At 42.1% G+C, this 18,726-nt stretch overlaps 1 protein-coding gene across 12 annotated transcripts in view; it reads right to left on the reverse strand.

The window, feature by feature from the left end:
- Positions 1–18,726, reverse strand: part of dbn1 (drebrin 1) — a 429,629-nt gene that overhangs the window by 26,986 nt on the left and 383,917 nt on the right. For 9 of the 12 annotated variants that reach the window (XR_011345015.1, XR_011345012.1, XR_011345011.1 and 6 more), the window contains one exon: positions 14,946–15,030. Coding sequence is in view for 6 of the 12 variants with exons in the window: in XM_069899279.1 (XP_069755380.1) it covers positions 14,946–15,030 (85 nt within the window). In the remaining 6 variants the exon portion in view is untranslated. Of the gene's footprint in view, positions 1–12,685; positions 13,160–13,885; positions 14,012–14,240; positions 14,410–14,945; positions 15,031–18,726 lie in introns of those variants that run through there. The other 3 variants (XM_069899280.1, XM_069899283.1, XM_069899282.1) reach the window with 3 other exon arrangements.

The raw sequence follows: 18,726 nt of genomic DNA on the forward strand, positions 1-18,726 counted from the left end.
TGACACCCCTGCTTTAGAGTGTGGATGAACAGAGGGACCTTGGGGTTCAAATCCCATACATCCCTCAAGGTTGCCCCACTGGTTGATTGGATAGTTAAGAAGGCCTATGAGATGCTGGGCTTCATTAGTAGGGGATTGAGCTCATGAATAGAGAGGCCATGTTGCAGCCCTACAAATCTCTGGTGAGACCACACTTGGAGTATTGTGTTCAGTTCTGGCTACCTCATTATCAGAAGGATATGGAAACTATGGAGAGGGTGCAGAGGAGATTTACCAGGATGTTGCCTGGATTGGGAAATAAGTCTTTTGAGGCAAAGTTAGCAGAGCTGAGACTTTTCTGTTTGGAGTGTAGAAGTATGAGAGGAGATTTGATAGAGGTCTTCAAGATTATGAAAGGTATAGATAGGGTAGACAGCCAGCACCTGTTTCCCAGGGGAAGATCAGCAAACACCAGAGGATGTATGTACAAAGTTAAGGGAGGGAAGTTTAGGGGAGACATTAGAGGTGTTTTTTTGATGTAGAAAGTAGTGGATGCCTGGGGGCTGAAACAGTAGAGGCATTTAAGAGACTTGTAGGAACCAAAATATGTAATATGTTTATTTACCTTGTTCGTTCGGCATCCCGGGATTGATGTGATGAATGTGGCCATCTTTGTTCTTGTGCATATGGCTGAGTGCCGTGGGAACAAGCGCAGTGCATTTGTGTATTGGAGTGTGATGTGTTTGAGTATTGGAGTGCTGGATGGAATGTTTGCGGTGTGTTCGCGTATTGGAGTGCCGGCTGTAACATGCACGGTATGTTCATGTATTGGACTGCCAGACGGAGAATGCACAGTGCGTTCGTGTATTGGGGTGTCGTCTTGACCATGCACAGTGCATTTGTGTATCGGAGTGCCAGCTGGACCATGTACGTTGTGTTCGTGTATTGGAGTGCCGGTTGGACCATGCACAGCGTGTTCATGTACTGCAGTGCCGGTTGGACCATGTACGGTGTGTTTGTGTATTGGAGTGCCGGTTGGACCATGCACAGTATGAATTGGGAGCTTCAGGAAATATTATACAACATGGCAGTATAAGGTGAGTGAAATGCTCATATTTTTCATTGACCATCTTCATGGATGTTACTTGGACCTTTAATTCAGATATTATCATAAATGGCCCAGCTACTCTCCAAGTGGCTATTTATTGGCTTGAAATTGCTACAAAAATTTATTGTTTGGAACAGAAAATAGATTAGAAATGTTTTGAATTGATATTGAAAATAATATGGTGTCCATCTTGGAAATCCCTCAAGTTTGGGGCAGTTTGTAATCACATTCATCAGCCATTTTTATTGGCTAGAGAGGGATTTAGAACTTCTAATCTAATAGCAAATTGTTCTGGAGGCACGTTGGTGAAGCTGTATTTTGAAAAATAGTGATATTATAAATGGATGCTGCGGTGGAAACCCATTAATAGTAGCACGTTACAGCCATCAGAAGCGGTAGGTTTACATTTGTGGTCTCCTGTGTATTTATGACAAGTTTGAACACAGTTTGGATTTTGCTGCTTCTAGTCCATTGGGGACTATTGATTTGGCTTGTGTGGTGTGTGCCCGATGGACGTGGGAACAAGAGGAGTAAAAATGGCCGCAGCTGCTGTTAAGGAGCAACATATTGAAGACAGGAAGATAGCAGACCTCAAAGAAGAACTGAGGCATCAAAAGAAAAAGTCATGTTAAAAAAGTTCTGATTGAGAGACTGAAGCAGGCGAAGGAAGAAAAGATGACTTCGGTTGATGGGAATGAATACATTGCAAAATCATTGCCGAGGACAACGACTAAATTTGAAGAGAGCAACATGGAAATGGTCGAAGGCCTGTCACCAAAATATGATGAAGAGGATAAAGAGGATGATGATGCAAAGGGTGTGCAATTAGAACCGGAGAAAGGGTCTTCTGGCATGCATCTGGCATGCAGGAAGAAAATCAAGCAAGTGACAGTGCGTCAAATGTTGAAAGCAGGAGAAGTTCTTCTATTTCAAGTTTCTCGTACTACAAGTTCTGCATCGACAGTATAAAGACCGAACTGAAAAGGCCGCTCTTCTTGTGTGACAAAAATCATTTAAGGATAAAAATATTTTAGAAGAACATGAGGAGCAGCTAAGGAGGAAGGAGATGAGGAGAGGAACAGATAAGAAGGGAGATAAAAAGGAGAAGCATTGCTGCTAATATGGCCAAAATGGAGATATGAGAAGGCTCAGCGGTGTCTGGTGTTTGGAATAAATTATCTCAAGTGTATGATAGTAAGAAATCATATTTTGAAAAAGAGGCACAGGAAAGGAAACCACTTAATAAGGCAGATATCATAGTTACCACGGGTACAAGATATGCATATGCATGGACCAATCCTCCCAGAGCATGGTGCTATCAATCCACATGTACCAGTGACATCTTCCGCAGACAGAGCTGGGTCTTGGGTCCAGTCAAACGCTGCAGCTTACTTGGCATTCCAGTCAAGCATCAGAAATATGGGTGATCCTGCACATGTGAGGTTTCCAGATGCATTTCCTACTATAAGAGGCAGTGAACAGAGCAATGAACAATCATCCATGAGAAGAAACAATGAAATTGTTGCATCTTTGATCCAGCTACAGTCTCTCTCTTTGCCCAAGAAGGAGATTCAAGCTTTTAATGGAGACCCAATACTTCAGTACCAATCGTTCATGAGATCCTTTAGACACAATATTGAAAACAAGTGCCAAGACCCTGAAGAATGTTTTTATTGTTTGGAAATGTTCACAGAAGGACGACCAAAGGAACTTGAAAAGAGTTGTCAACATATGTCCTTGGATAACAGATTTGTCAGAGCCAAGACTTTATTAGAGCAACATTTTGGCAACAAGCATAGAATCGCTTCAGCTTATATGGATAAAGCTCTTTCACGGTCATCATTAAAACCAAATGATGCAAAAACTCTACAAGCATATGCTCCCTTTTTAAGAAGATATCAACAATATTCAGGAGCTTGATGTGCCTGGTAATATGTGAATCATTATCTTGGATAAATGATCCTACTGGCTGTGGGATAGATGGAAAGCTTTGGGCTGTGATTTCCAGGAAAAAAATCGATCAAAGGACTTGGTGGATTTTCTTGAAGGGCAGGTGTACATAGATCAGATCCAATGTATAGAAATACAAGAGACACTTCAATGGGGAACAAAGATGCAAGGAGGACCAACTCATAGCCTAGTCCGGAATTGAAAAGGAGAATATTTCCTACTACTGTGTCAGTTACAAATATAGAAACAGATAAAATAACAAAGAAAAAGGAGATTTTGTCTACTGAGACGAGTTGTTTGTTTTGTAAAGGTGGGCATTGGGCATGCTTTGGAACTGTGTTCATGTTTGGAAAAGAAGGAGCATAATGAGAAGATAGCTTTCTTAAAGGAAAATGGAAAATGTTTTGGCTGATGTGTCCTTTACACATCAGTGAAAACTGCAAGAAGTGACTTAGCTGTAACATATGCATATTGAAGCATCTGAAAATACTGCAAATCCATCAAAGGAACAAGAAATTTGGAAAAAAGCAAACAGGAATTAAGGAAATGTCAGAAAACAGTGTTACAGCCTCGATTCAGACAAGTGGCCTTATTGGGGACGGTGAGGATAACTGCAAACTCTCAATGGAGCCTGTACAAGTCAAGACTAAGGACGGGGAGGCAATAGTACATACTTAGGCATTTCTCAACCCAAGCAGCACTGCATATTTTTGCATGGTGGGTCTAATGAATAAACCTGATCTTCAAGGAAAGAAGACAATGTTGAAAACCATGGGACAAGAAAAGATCATGGAAACCAGCATTGTTTCAGGTTTAGAAGTTGCTGGAGTGTGTAGGAAAGATTTTTGTGATCTTCCAATTTTATACACTCAGAAGAGTGTGCATGAAGGAAACATCCCACATAATAATAATAATATCCATCAGTTGTCTTACCTGTGAAAAGTTTTCGCAAAGCCAGAAAAATGAAGAAAATTATAACTGCTGAAGAAATGAATACAGTTATTGAGGAAAGGGATTCAACATGATCAAGATGCAAAAGGTTAGAGGAAGAGATTAATTTTTGAAAGGCTACAAGTCATTGGTTAATAACACCGTTGAGCTGACTACAGAAAACGATTAAGAATGTACCTTGAAGACCCAGCTAATAATGATGCAGAAGGAAAGAGATATTGCATTTCAGCAATGTAATGAGCAAGATGAAGAAATTCAATCACTGCTGCAGGGCTGACAACAGAAGTACCAAGTTATTAATTTCTTGGAAGATAGTGAAAGAAGTACTTTCTTATTGAAAGAATTGAATGCAGAGGGAGAATCTAATAAAAGGCTTCAAAATAAACTGTCAGAAACTGAGACTGAATTGGAAGCTGCAAAATTCGATCTGGAATTGCAGGAAAAGGCATTAGAAGCCAGAGTGGTTGAAAGGGCTGCAGTTCTAGTTTAAGAGATTAGGGTTAGGGTTAGGGTTAAGCAGTCAACTTCTTCACAGGTTTGTACTGTGGATGAGTTTGAAGAGATAATGTCATTTGAATCTTTCTTTATCTAGGATCAACTGCGGAAAGGAAGAAATAGATGAGCAAATCTTTTGCAGGGAAGGTTAAAGAGACTAATTTATTAAAATCGAGGGGATCAGATAAATCATCAAAATCTGGCTCTAAGAGTTCAAATTCTTCCGATAAGAAGCAGACTGCTGAAGAAATGAAAAAAGCCAAATGACATGCTGAAGATGTGCCTCATGTTCAACTGAAAAGGAAAATTGTGTCTCAGACAGGTTTACTGGTCGAAGATTCTGGAGAAAAAGGAACTTTGATAAGAACAAACTGACTTTGTTGTTTTTGTCTACTATGCAGACTTTATTAATCTAGAGTGGAGGTAAAAATCACTCTTTTTCAAGTCTACGTGCTTGTAATCTTGGCTTATGAAGAAAGATCTATATATTTTTGAATGTTATATGTTTGATTGTTTTTTGTAATTGATTGTGTAATTATTATTTAAGACATTACATTTCATTATAATAATTAAGGACTGGTATTATAGCAATCAAATGTGTAATTTGTTTACTTAACTTGTTTGGTCAGCATCTGGGGGTCGATTGGTGGTGCACTCATGTATTGAAGTGCCAGCAAGTAGTGTATGGCGTGAATCAGGACTTCAGGAAATATTATACAATGTGGTGGCATAGATGAGCGTGAGTAAAACACTCATCATTTTCATTCACCATTTTCACGGACATTACATGGTATTTACGGAGCTTTAATACACATGTTATTGTATAGCGGTGCTTTGGCAGGACTACAATTCCCAGAAGGCATTGAACCATCTATGTGATGTCAACGCGTCAAAGCCTGTCGGGTGTGCGATTCTGGCTTTTAAAAGGTTGCGTGCATTCTAAACAGTAATTCCGTTTGATTCGCTGAAAAAACATCTTGTGTGGTTATTTCGTCATGTCCACTGTGATTTCAGTGGCCACAATTGGTGAACCCGACAAGCCCAAAAACACATTTTTGGACAAACATGGACTCTGCAGCCGTTGCTATGAAACTGCAACCTTTCTGGACAGCTGAGCCTGAACTGTGGTTTCAACAAGCTGAAGCACAATTTCACCTTCGCAAAATCAAGTTGGACACCACTTGTAATTACCATCTCGTCAGTGCCCTGGACCAGGCCGTCGCTAAGAGGGTCGACGACTTCCTACAAGATCCACCATGTTCCACCAAGTATGACGTGTTAAAACCACTTTTATTCCATGTATATGATATGTGAGACCGCACCCCTTCATAACTAATGGATGAAATGCTGTTCCTGGCAGCTGGCAAAACACCCAATATATTATTCGAGCAGCTCTTTTTAGAGTGAATGCTAGATGATATCAGGCTCTCATTATCCAAGTGTTCGTTTGAAGACCCAAGGGCTGTAGCGGCAGAGGCAGACATTCTATGGCACAGCGAGGAAAGACAAGTCTGCACAATCAACCACTCCTATATTGACCCCGTGTCGCACTCTAGTGCTCTTAACACATCACTCCCTACAACCAGGCACCGTCCCGAGAAAAGCAAGCAGCCTGTGGATACCTCGTCTTGGTGTTATTACCACAGTCGATGGGGAGTAAATACCTGCAAGTGCCTTCCACCCTCTCCGTTTGTGGGAAATGCCCAGGCCAACCGCCAGTAATGACTGCGGCGGTTGGTGAGAAACCTGCAACCCCACTGTATAAATGGGACCAGTTGTTCCAGTGAAAATTTCTGGAGGACATGGGTTCAGAAGTTAGTGTCTTTCCACCCACTGGTTTTGACACACACCATCCTACCCCAGACCCGCATCTACGAGCAGTTAACAGTTCCAAATGTATCGTGATTGATTGCACACAGAGACAAGCGAGGAGTACAAACACACTTTTAATTGCTTACAATCAACGGCCAGTAGATACAGTAGTCCTCAGGTAAATGTGAGGTAAGGCGGGAAAACTCATTGACAGTGAATTCCTGTTCACTACATGTACCACTTCCTTCAGAAGAGAACTTGCAGGTGAAAAACAGAGACCATTCATTCAACAAAAACTAATAGTTTACAAATATTTACAAGTCTGTCAGGGGGTCTAGTTATTCTAGTTGAGCACCTCAGTACTGGAGGACTTTGGGGTTCCTGAACTTCCTGGACCCCCTGTGGTACAGGGTCAGTGGGTCTTGACGGCTTTGGCTCTGGTCGTGGAGTGGATTGACCCACTTCCCGAGCAGTGTTGTCCAGATCCCTAGGTGGGGTACTTGGTGGTTCCTGGCTTGTTTGAGGCATCAGATCCTCAGTACTGGTGGGTGTCAGATCTCTGATCGAGCCATCAGGTTATGTCACGTAGGCATGCATTGGGTTAGTGTGCAGCAGGGGGTCTGTCTTGCTCCTCCTCATGTACATTCTCAAGAAGACTGATTCTGGTGCCATTAGCCAAGCCAGGAGAGTGGTCCTGGTCATGGATTTCCTCTGGAAAGTGAACATGCGCTTGTGAGGAGTTGCCATGAAGAGGAGCGATCTTATAGTGTGGAGCACCATGGGTAGAACTTCTTGCCAGTGTGAGTCTGGAAGGCCTTTGGACTGGAGAGCCAATTTCACAGTCTTCCATACAGTCACGTTCTCTTTTTCAACGTCCATTCCCCTGGAATTATAGCTAGTCGTTCTGCTTGAGGCAATGTGTCTTAAGAGCAGACACTAGCGTAGTTCTTTGATCGTAAATGATGAACCCAGATTGCTATTGATATAGCTGGCACACTTAAACAGGGTGATAATAGAGTGCAAGGCCCTGATGACCATGGTGGTGGTCATGTCTTGGCAGGGGATGACGAACAGAAAACGTGAATATTCGTCGATGACATTGAGAAAGTACACGTTTCCATTGGTGGAAGGGAGGGGACCTTTGAAATCGACACTGAGTCTTTCGAAGGGGCGGGATGCACATTGTCGGGGCAATAAAAATGCGGCTTGCACTCCGCACAGACCTGGCAGGACCTGGTCATATCCCTGATATCCGCAGTGGAGTAGGGCAGATTGTGTGCCTTGACGAAATGAGCCATGTGAGTGATGCCTGAGTGGCAAAGTTCATCGTGCAGTGACCGCAACTGACCGGTATGTGCAGAGGCACAGCGTCCTCTTGACAGGGCATCTGGAGGCTCATTGAGAGTACCTGGTCTGCATTCTATGTTGTGATTATAGGTGGAGATTTTGATCCTTCACCAGGCAATTTTATCATTCTTTATTTGACCCTTTTTTGATTATTAAACGTAAATGCCACCAATCGCTGGTCGGTGAGCAGTGTAAATTTTCTGCCGGCCAGGTAATGCCTCCAGTGCCTGATGGGCTCTTTCTCCACAAATGGGTTCTGAAGCTCCTGGCTTTGTAGGATGTGGGAGAAAAAGGCAATTGGTTGTCTGCCTGGTTAAAGGTAGCAGCTAGAGCTACGTCAGAGGTATCAATTTCCATCTGGAAGGGTGCGTTCTCATCCACCTCATGCATGGTGGCTTTTGCAATGTAGCTCCGAATGTAGTCGAAAGCCGCCTGGGCTTCGGTCAACAATGGGAAAGAAGTGGACTTTAAGAGGGGGTGGACCTTATCCACGTAGAGAGGAACCCATTGGGCTTAGTAAGAAAAGAAGCCCAGGCACCTCCTTAAAGCTTTCAAGGTCTTTGGGATCAGGAGGTCTAATAAGGGGCACATTCGATTGGGGTCAGGACTAATGATGACATTCTCCACCACATAGCCCAGAATTGCCAGACGTTTCATCTGAAACATGCACTTACTGGAGTTGTACATAAGATTCAGGGCCTTGGCCGTGTGGAGAAACGTCTATAGGTTTGCGTTGTGGGCTTCCAGAGAGTGTCCACAAATGGTGACATTGTCGAGAAAAGGGAAGGAGGCCTTCAACTCATACTTGTACAAATCTGTCTCTGGAAGACCAATACACCATTAGTGATACCAAAAGGGACCCTCTTGAACTGATAAAGCCGTCCGTCTGCCTCAAATGCTGTGTAGGGCGGTCCTCGGAATGGATGGACTGATGGTATGGAGCTTTCAGGTCAGTCGTCGAATAGACCTGATATTGCACAATTTTGTTTACCATTTTTGAAATTCGAGGGAGAGTATGAAGTGATTAATTGTTTGGCTAGAGTCAATCACTTGCCTGGACTTTTATGACTGCCACCTGGGCTTTCCATGGGCTGTTGCTGGGCTCAATGATATTTTCTTTGAGCAGCTGCTGTGTCTTGGCTCTAATAAATTCCTGATCCCCCGAACTGTATCGCTTGCTCTTTGTAGCTATTAGTTTGCAATCGGGAGTCAAGTTTGGACACATGGGCTGGGTGGGTGGGAGTGGGAATGAATATTTAGGATGGAGAGACCGCATGTGGCATTCAGCCTTTGGGACCCTCCATTCTGTGCCATGATTGGAGGAAGTGGGCCAGAGTACTCCATGGTCACGCTTTTAAGGTGACACAGGAAGTCCAGGCCCAGCAACACAGGAGCACACAAATCCTTCAGTACATACAATCAGAACTTACAAAATTCTAACCCCCTTTTACAGTTTGATGTACTATACAATACACCAGGATTATCACAGAGTATGTGTGCAAAGCTAGGTAAATACGATAGTCCGTCGGATCTACTTTAAATTGTACCACAGAGCAGTCGCAGAGTTTATAAAGCTCTCAGTGGAGCAAGCGTCTACAAAGCGTCAGTCAAATGTCTGTTTACCCTCACCTCCATCATCAAACTATTCAATTGGTGAGCTATTGCCTGATCTAGGATGACTGATGCCAGTGCTCTGGAAATCCCGTTGCTCCCGATACCGAGGTCACAAGATCACAAAATAAAGGAACAGAAGCAGGTCACTAGGCTCATCGAGTCTCTTCCGTGACTCTACACTAAGCTGAACCATACCCACCCCTAGTTCCAATTTCCAGCCTTTTCCCGATATCTCTTGATACCCCTACCAATTAGATACTTATCAATTTCCTGTTTAAATTCTCCCAGTGAGCTGGCCTCCACCACTGGATGCGGCAGTGAGTTCCACGAATCCACACCCCTCTGACTAAAGTCCTTGTTTCTCATCTCTAATTTTAAGACTGTGACCCCTTTGTCCTTGGGAAACATCTACATCCACTCTGTCATAACTTTTCAAAATGTCTCCATGAGATCCCCTCTCATTCTTCTATACTTGAGTGAATACAATCCAAGAGCTCCCAAACATTCCTCGTACATTAGCCCTCGCATTCCGGGAATCATCATAGTAAACTTCCTCTGCACCCTCTCCAATGACATCACATCCTTTCTCAGAAAGGGGGCCTAAAAATGCACACAGTTCTCCAAATGAGGATGCACCAATGCCCCACACAGCCTCACCAACACCTGTTTACTCTTATACACTATTCCTCCTGAAATAAATGCCAACATAGCATTCGCTTTCTTCACTTCCAATCCCACCTGGTCATTAACTTTCATAGGTTTCCCTGCATGAGCTCACCCAGGTCCCTTTGCACTTCCAAGGTTTGAAATTTATCCCCATCCAAATAATCCCCTGCCTCTTTATTTCCACTGCCAAAATGTAGAACCATACATTTCTCAATGTTGAATCTCATCTGTCAGATTTTTGCACAGTCTCCTAATCTGTCTATATCTTTCTGCAACTTTACGATTTCTTCAACACTTCCTGCTCTACCACCTATTTTGGTGTCATCCGCAAATTTGGCCACAAAACCATTCATTCCAAAATCAAAATCATTAATAAAATTGTAAACAAGACTGACCCCTCTGGAACACCACTTGTTACAGACAGCGGTCCTGAATGGGATCCCTTAATTTCAACCCTTTGCTTCCTGCCTATCAGCCAGTTTTCTATCCTGTCTAATATCATCCCTGCCCTCATCTTATTTATCAGCCTAACATGCGGCACCTTATCAAAACCCTTTTGAAAATCCAAATACACAACATCCATGGCCTCCCTTTTATCTATCCTACTTGAGATTTCTTCAAAACACTCTAATAGGTTGGTCAGGCAGGATCTACCCTTGAAAAAAACAGGTTGATTTGGACCTATCATGTCATACATGTCCAGGTATTTCATAACCTCATCCTTAATGAAGACTCTAATATCTTCCCAACTACCAACGTCAGACTAATAGGCCTATATAGTGTCCTTTTTTTGACTCTTTCCTCTTGGCCAGAGGGCAGACAAGATGGCCACCGCTGCTTCCTGCAATGCCTTACTTTCTGGTGGCGGGTCTTGCCATGAGGCGCAGCAAGATGCTGGTGGCGAACAGCACACAGAGGCTTGGGCTGGCACTTCGGGATTCAGGTACGGTCGAGTGATGATTCAGGAGTTGCACATGCGGTCGCCCTCTTTGGGTTCCCCTAAGCCCTGTAGACCTTCACCCAGTGCCCTTGCATACTGCATCCTGAGCAAATGGAGTCCTTTAAGGGGCATCAGGCGCCGGGATGCTGTGCCTGTCCACAGAAGTAGCATCCCCAGTCGTGCGTGGCCGCAGCAGTTGGTGCTGGGGCTGCAGGGGTAGCTGGCGCCCTATTGACCTGGTCTTCTGAAAAGACACCACTTTTTCCCGTGAGGTCATCAGCTCCTAGTTGGGCCTATTCGAGTGCTTTCACCAGCTTTAGGGTACTAGCCAAGTCTTTCTTCCCCAACTCCAGCAGTCTCTGCCTCACCTACCTGCCACAAGGGCATCCTGGATTTGTTCCTCCTCTCTCACTCGGGCTGTGATCGCTTCGTAGTGGCATTTTCTAGTCAGGGCCCAAAGTTCAAGGACATAATCATCCAGTCACTCACATGGACAATGCCGACATCGAGAGAGTTGGTGCCTCGCCAGAACGTTGTGGGCCTTCAAACCCTCTATGGCAGACTTGTCAATAGCACAGTCTCTGATGAGAGCGAACCCTTTGGGGCCGACCCAAGAGAGAGAAGTGCTGATCTCTGGAGACCATCCGAGTTGAAGTTGTCTTGTGTGGCCATCAGGTAGGACTGGAAGCACTCCAGCCAGTAGGCAAATTCCTCTAGGGCTTATGGGGACAGAGGCTCGACCTGGAGCATGCCTCGTTTCAACAGGGCTTCCATCCTGCTTCAAAGTAAGCTATTAAAATTATAACATGACTGATTGTACTCAGAGACAAATGAGGAGCACAAACACACTTTTAATAGCTTACAATCAATGGCCAGTAGACACAATAGTCCTGAGGTAAGGTGGGAAAAACAGGATTTATATTGGGATAGGTGAGGGTGGAGCCAAGGGAGGAGCCAGTCATCTGAGCAATACACAGACAGTGAATTCTAATTCACTGCACAAAAATTCCAACCTTTGGCACCAGGAAGATGAAGTTTGAGAATCATCTCTACACTTGGCCATTTATTATAGCAGCCATATCCCAACTTGGTGCAAATTTTCTTTGGGCTCATTCATTCCTTATCGACATAAGAGGGCATCGGCTGATAGATGGAACTGTTTGTCAGACTATTCCTCTGCCAGACACCTGTACCCCTGCTCTACACCTTCAAACATTAAATAAACGAATGGATGAACTCTTCAGGCTGTTGTAAGATTTCCCTGAGGTTACTACTCTACAATTTTCTGCCTCCACAGCAAAGCCCGGGGTTACTCACCACATTCGTACAAAGGGCCCTCCTATCCATGCTAAAGCACATTGCTTGCTGCCAGAGAAACTGCATTTAGCAAAGGATGAATTTGCCAGGATGGAGGAACTAGGCATAATTCGTAGGTCCGACTGTCCCTGGGCATCTCCATTAATTATGGTTCCAAAACACAATGGAGGTTGGCAACCTGGTGGAGATTACAGGTGGGTTAAAGGCACCACCATCCCAGATTATTATCTGATACCTCATATTCAAGATTTCTTGGCTAATTTGCATGGAACAAAAATCTTTTCAAAAATAGACAGTGTGTGGCTATCACCAAGTACCAGTGGAGCCAGAAGACATTCCAAAAACACCAATAATTACCCCGTTTGGGTTGTTCGAATTTTTACAAATCCCATTCGGACTAAAGAATGCTGCTCAATCATTTCAACGGGTGATGGATGCTTCAGGACGTGGTATGACCAATGTCTTCATTTACCTCAATGACATTGTGGCCAGTGGGACCAAGGAAGAACATTTGGAACACTTTTTATTTGTCTTCAAGAACTTGGACTGACCATCAATCCAGATAAATGCATTTTTGTAAAGAACGATTGATTTCTTGGGGCATAGAATTACTCAGGAAGGTATGACTCCGCTGCCATCCAAGGTTGAGGCCATTACAAAATACTCAAGATTTGCTACAGTTAAAATCCTGCAGAAATTCTTGGGAATGGTAAATTTTTACCGTTGGTTTCTTCCAGGAGCAATGCAGATCATGAAGCCTCTTATCGATTTACTCTCCGGAAACTATCCATTGGACTGAAGAGGGAAACAATGCCTTCTTGAAGATGAAAGATTTGCTGATTCATGCCACAATGCTCAGCTACCCAGTTTTAAATGTAGTCACTGCCCTTTCTACAGATGCTCCCAGTATGGCCATAGGAGATGCACTTCATCAATATGTCAACGGGCAATGGAAATCATTAGCGTTCTTCAGCCGCCATCTTCGTGAAGCAAAGAAAAAATACAGAGCTTTTGAATAAGGAGCTTTTGGCCATTTACTTGTCTATTCAACACTTCCACTATTTTTTTTGGAGGGCAAAGATTTTACTATATACACCACCCACAAGCCCTTAACATTTGTCTTTTCCAAGGTCACAGAGCCCTGGTCAGCATGACAACAATGGCAATTATCATTCATTTCACAATTCTCCACAAAAATACTACATATTTGTGGAATATGTAGTAACTGATGCACTGTCACACTCTGCTCAAGGTTTCATCTGCAGATCAAGGTATTGACTACACAGCTTTGACAACGGCCCAAGAACATGACCATGAGACGAATGCTTATCAGATTACAATCACGAACCTGCAATTGAAGGATGTCCAGTTTGGAATTCATGGCAAACTACTCCTCTATGATATATCAACGGGACACCCACACCCAGTAGTTCTGGTATTATGGAAACGTAGAGTATTCAACTCTGTGCATGGTCTCTCACATCCATCGATTAGATCGATTGTTCATATGGTTTCTGACAAGTTCGTGTGGCACAGTCTTAAAAAAGTCATTACACAAATGGCAAGGTCCTGCATTGCCTGCCAGAAAGCAAAGGTTCAGCAGCACTAAGACACCACTGCAGTCCTTCCCAGCAGTTACTCAGCATTTTGCTCATGACCATGTGGACACTGTTGGTCCGCTTCCTGATTCAAGAGGATACCGTTACCTTTTTACAGTAATAGGTTTACGCGGTGGCCCAAGGCCGTGCCTATGGTAGATGCTACTACAGACACTTGTGCTCGGGTGTTTCTCAGTTCCTGGGTGTCTTGTTTTGGTTTACCGGCGCATGTTACTGCAAATAGACAACCACAACTTACTTCCTTGATGTGGACAGCCTTGTCACAATTACTCGGTACAATGATTCATCATACAAACGCCTATCATTCCCAGGCCAATGGAGTGGTGGAAAGGTTTTATCAACATCTCAACACAGCCTTGATGGCTTGGTTAGAGGGCCTGAATTGACCTGATGTGCTTCCCTGGGTATTACTGGGCATTAGAACAACTCCAAAGGAGGACTTCCAAGCTTCATTTGCGGAGGTTGTGTACAGCGCACTGTTGGTGGTCCCAGGGGAGTTCATCTCCTAACATTTCAGTTCCAGCGATGATCCTAAGGAACTGCTGACCAGGCTAAGGGAGTGTTCTATGTTGTATAGAAATGCCTTTGATAGCATTTCAAACATGGGAGTTCTAGAAAGAATGGTAGACATTTGGGAGGCAATGACACATTCAAGGAGTTGAGGACAAAGCTTGGTATGAGGCAGCACAATCAAACATTTTGGCCTAAATTATGAAACTGCAGGGAGGTGTGATGGGAGGTGGGAAGGAAGGAGGGGAGTCAGTTCAACAAAGTGTGGTTGGGGAAAGTATGGGAAAAGGCAGAAGGAAAGGGGAAGGTCAGGGCCCAGACATAGAGCAATAAAGATGCCAAGTTATAGAGGGAACATCTGAATAACGAGTCCTAATTCTTGGTCTTAAGTTTAATTTTGGAGGAGGAGATGTCTGGATTTGGTCTTGAGTGGCTGTCATTATCACTGTTCTTTGTAAGACAGTCAATTAGAGAGAGGAGGAGAAAAAAGCTAACAATCTCAGAGATCCCGATGATTCCACATTGAATTTGAACAGGAAATGATTGAGAAGGGAAAACGCAATGATAATCAAAGTGCTTTTTGATTTTTCAAAACATGAAAACCAATGATGTTAACAGGAAATAATTAACTTCTCACCTGGTATTTTACTACTGGGTTCCTCTACATGTGATTGGAATTTAATACATTCATCTTGCGGACGATTAAAAAAATCTTCAACAGCCTATATGAAATAAATTTAAAAATCATTAATTTTGCAGGAAGCAGCAAGATGTACTAACTGATATCTAAAATTAGTCAGGCACAAGGCAGCAGTGCTTCATTTGACAACCAATAAAATGACAGCGTTTTCATTTATTTTGTACCATTGTGATTTGATGCCTGAAAGAGAGAGAAAATTGAGCCCAGTTGCCCATGTGACCCAGCAAAGCAACCCTGCCTTCAATTCTCTTACTCCACTTCCAAATTAAAATCAATAGAAACAGTACCTTCTGACTAGACACAGTACATTCTGACTAGATGCAGTACTATCTGATTAGATGAAGTGGCTTCTGACCTGACGCAGTGTCTTTTGAATAGTTGCAGAGCCTGCTGATTAGATGCAGTACCTTCTGACTAGATGCAGAACCTTCTGACTAGACGCAGTACCTTCTGACTAGACGCAGTACCTTCTGACTAGACACAGTACCTTCTGACTAGGCACAGTGCCTTCTAACTAGACACAGTTCATTCTGTCTAGACACAGTGCCTTCTGAATAGACGCAGTGTCTGCTGACAATCACAGTGTCTTCTGACAAGAAGCAGTACCTTCTGACTAGACGCAGTGCCTTCTAACTAGACACAGTTCATTCTGACTAGAGGCAGTACCATCTGAGTAGACGCCATGCATACTGACTAGATCCAGTCCCTTCTGATTAGAAGTAGTGCCTTCTGATTAGACGCTGTACATTATGACAAGACAAAGTACCTTCTGTTAAGACCCAGTGCCTTGTGACTAGATGCAGTGCCTTCTGATTAGACGCAGTATATTATGACAAGACGAAGTACCATCTGTTAAGTCGCAGTGCCTACTGACTAGGTGTAGTGACTTCAGTCTAGATGATGTATCTTCTGTCTAGACACCATGTCTTCTGACTGGACAGAGTGCCTTCTGACAAGAGCAAGTACATTCTGACTGGACACAGTTCATTCTGACTAGACACAGAGCTTTCTGACTAAATGCAGCACATTCTGACTAGACGCAGTACCTTCTGACTAGACGCAGAGCCTTCTGACTAGATGCAGTACCATCTGACAAGAAGCAAGACCTGGCAAGATGGAGTACCTTCTGACTAGATGCAATACCATTTGATAAGATGCAGTGCTTTCTGACTAAACACATGTCTTTTGACTAGTTGCAGTGCCTTGAGACTAGGCGCCATGCCTTCTGACTTCTGACAAGAAGCAATACATTCTGCTAGACACGGTACCTTCTGACTAGATGCAGTCCCTTCTGACTAGACCTGCGTCTTTCTGAGTAGACACAGTACCTTCTTGCAAGACGCAGACCCTTATGACTAGATGCAGTGTCTTCTGATTAGAAGCAGTGCTTTCTGATTGGTCGAAGTGCCTTCTGACTAGTTCCAGAGCCTTCTGACTACATGCAGTGCTTTCTGACTAGACACATTGCCTTATGACTAGACACAGTGCCTACTAACTAGACGCAGTGTCTTCAAACTAGGTGCAGTGCCTTCTGACTAGATGCAGTGCAGTCTTACTCAATGCAGTACCTTCTGATTAGAAGCAGTGCTTTCTGACTAGTCGGAGTGCCTTTTGAAAAGGTGCATTGCCTTCTGACTAGTTGCAGAGCCTTCTGACAAGACAACAATAAAAAGAAACAATCCCTTTATCACCCCCACTCCCCACCACTTCCCAGTTAAACTATCCCATCCCTCCCAACCCTCCTCGGAGCTAAGAAAAAAATTATTTTGGTTATTTAATGGTAACTGGAGTGCCAACCCTTTACATATCATTTACTTACCATCCATACCTATATATTTTAAATATAAACTCCACATCTTAACAAAAAAGGATAATTATTTTGCAAATTATAAGTTATTTTTTCCAAATACAAACATGATTGCAATTCACTATGCCATTTTTTATATTCAACTCTACATCATTTTTCCACATAGTGCTGTACATTTTTTGCTACAGCTGACCCTAATCGCTAATTGTGGTTTATGCATCCGTAACCCTGTCATTAATGTATTCATATATTCGAATAAACACATCATCAGGCCCAATTGCAAATCCATTTTAAATAAATCTTTCAAAAACTTTATAACTTTTTCCCAAAAAGGTTTAACTTTTCTACATACCCAAACCGAATACAAGAAAGTACCTATCTGTTCCCCACATCTAAAACACAAATCTGACAAACTAAAACCATATTTCTTCAACTTTTCAGGAGTTAAATACAATTGATATAAAAAAATTATAATTAACCATATTATATCTCACATTAAGTAATTTCGTAACACTATCAACACACAAAGTTGACCATTCTTTCCAAGATAAAATAATAGCCAAATCCTTCTCCCACTTATCCTTCAGTTTATATACATTAATCTTATCCATCTTTTCTTGCAGTAACATATACATTTCCGAAATAAATCCCTTTGTTCCTTTATCAGCAATTAACATCTCAAATTTTGTTTGATCCGGTAACACTAATTCTCGCCCAAATTTTCTAATAATAAATCTCAAACCTGATAATAAGCAAAAAAATTTTTATGAAAAACCAAACATCTCTTGAAATCTATTAAAAGAAAAATTTGCCTGCTTCAAAACAGTCCTCCACCAATTTTACACTTTTCATTTCCCAATCTTTCAAATAAGGATTATTTTAAGAGAAAGGAATTATTTTATTCTGATATAATAGTGATTTAGCTGAAATTTTACTTTTAGATCCTATCATCTGATTCCACTTATACCAAATATCCATTAAATGTCTCAGTACTGGCAGTTTGTACTTTTGCAATAAAAATGGATTCCGTTTATAAATAAATTGGTGTATTTTATTTTCAGAAATCTGATCCAATTCAATCTTTTCTGACATAGGTGGTTAGTCGATATTAAACAACCTATTAATAAATTTTAATTGCGCTGCCTCATAATAATTTTGAAAATGTGGTAATTGAAGTCCACCTAATTCATATTTCCATGTTAATTTTTGCATAGAGACTCTTAACAATTTATCTTTCCACAAAAACAAACAAATTACTTTATTTAATTTCCCTTAAAATTTTCATAAATACTACACTTGGAATAGACTGAAAAAGATATTATATACGAGGATATATAGTCATTTTAATACAATTAACATCCAATCAAAGTTAATGGCAAATCTTTCCATCTATGTAAATCAGCATTAATCTATTTAACAACAGTATATAATTTAAGTTATATAAATTTTGATATTCTTGTCCACTATAACCCCTATATATGTTGCAAATCTAAATTTAGTAAATTGTCTACAATCTGTAAAATCTGATATTGGTAGTATCTCACTTTTGTCCAAATTGACTTTATAACTTAAAATCATCCCATATCAATTCAATGTTAAGGGAATTAAAATAGGTGAACAAGTGTATAAAATTAATTTCTTTGCAGATGATGTGTTGATATATTTATCTCATCCTAAAGATTCTTTAGAACCATTAGACACAGTGTATTCTGACAAGATGCGTTACGTTCTGACTAATCGCAGTTTCTTCTGACCAGACACAGTACCTTCTGACTAAGAGCAGTACCTTCTTACTAGACGCAGTGCCTTCTGACTTGAAATAGTAACTTCTGACCAGAAGCAGCATCTTCTGCATAGAGGCAGTAAATTTTGAGTACTTTTGGACTAGATGCAGTACTTTCTGAATAGACG

Source organism: Narcine bancroftii, chromosome 9, assembly GCF_036971445.1.
Source record: "Narcine bancroftii isolate sNarBan1 chromosome 9, sNarBan1.hap1, whole genome shotgun sequence".
Classification (NCBI taxonomy): Eukaryota; Metazoa; Chordata; class Chondrichthyes; order Torpediniformes; family Narcinidae; genus Narcine; species Narcine bancroftii.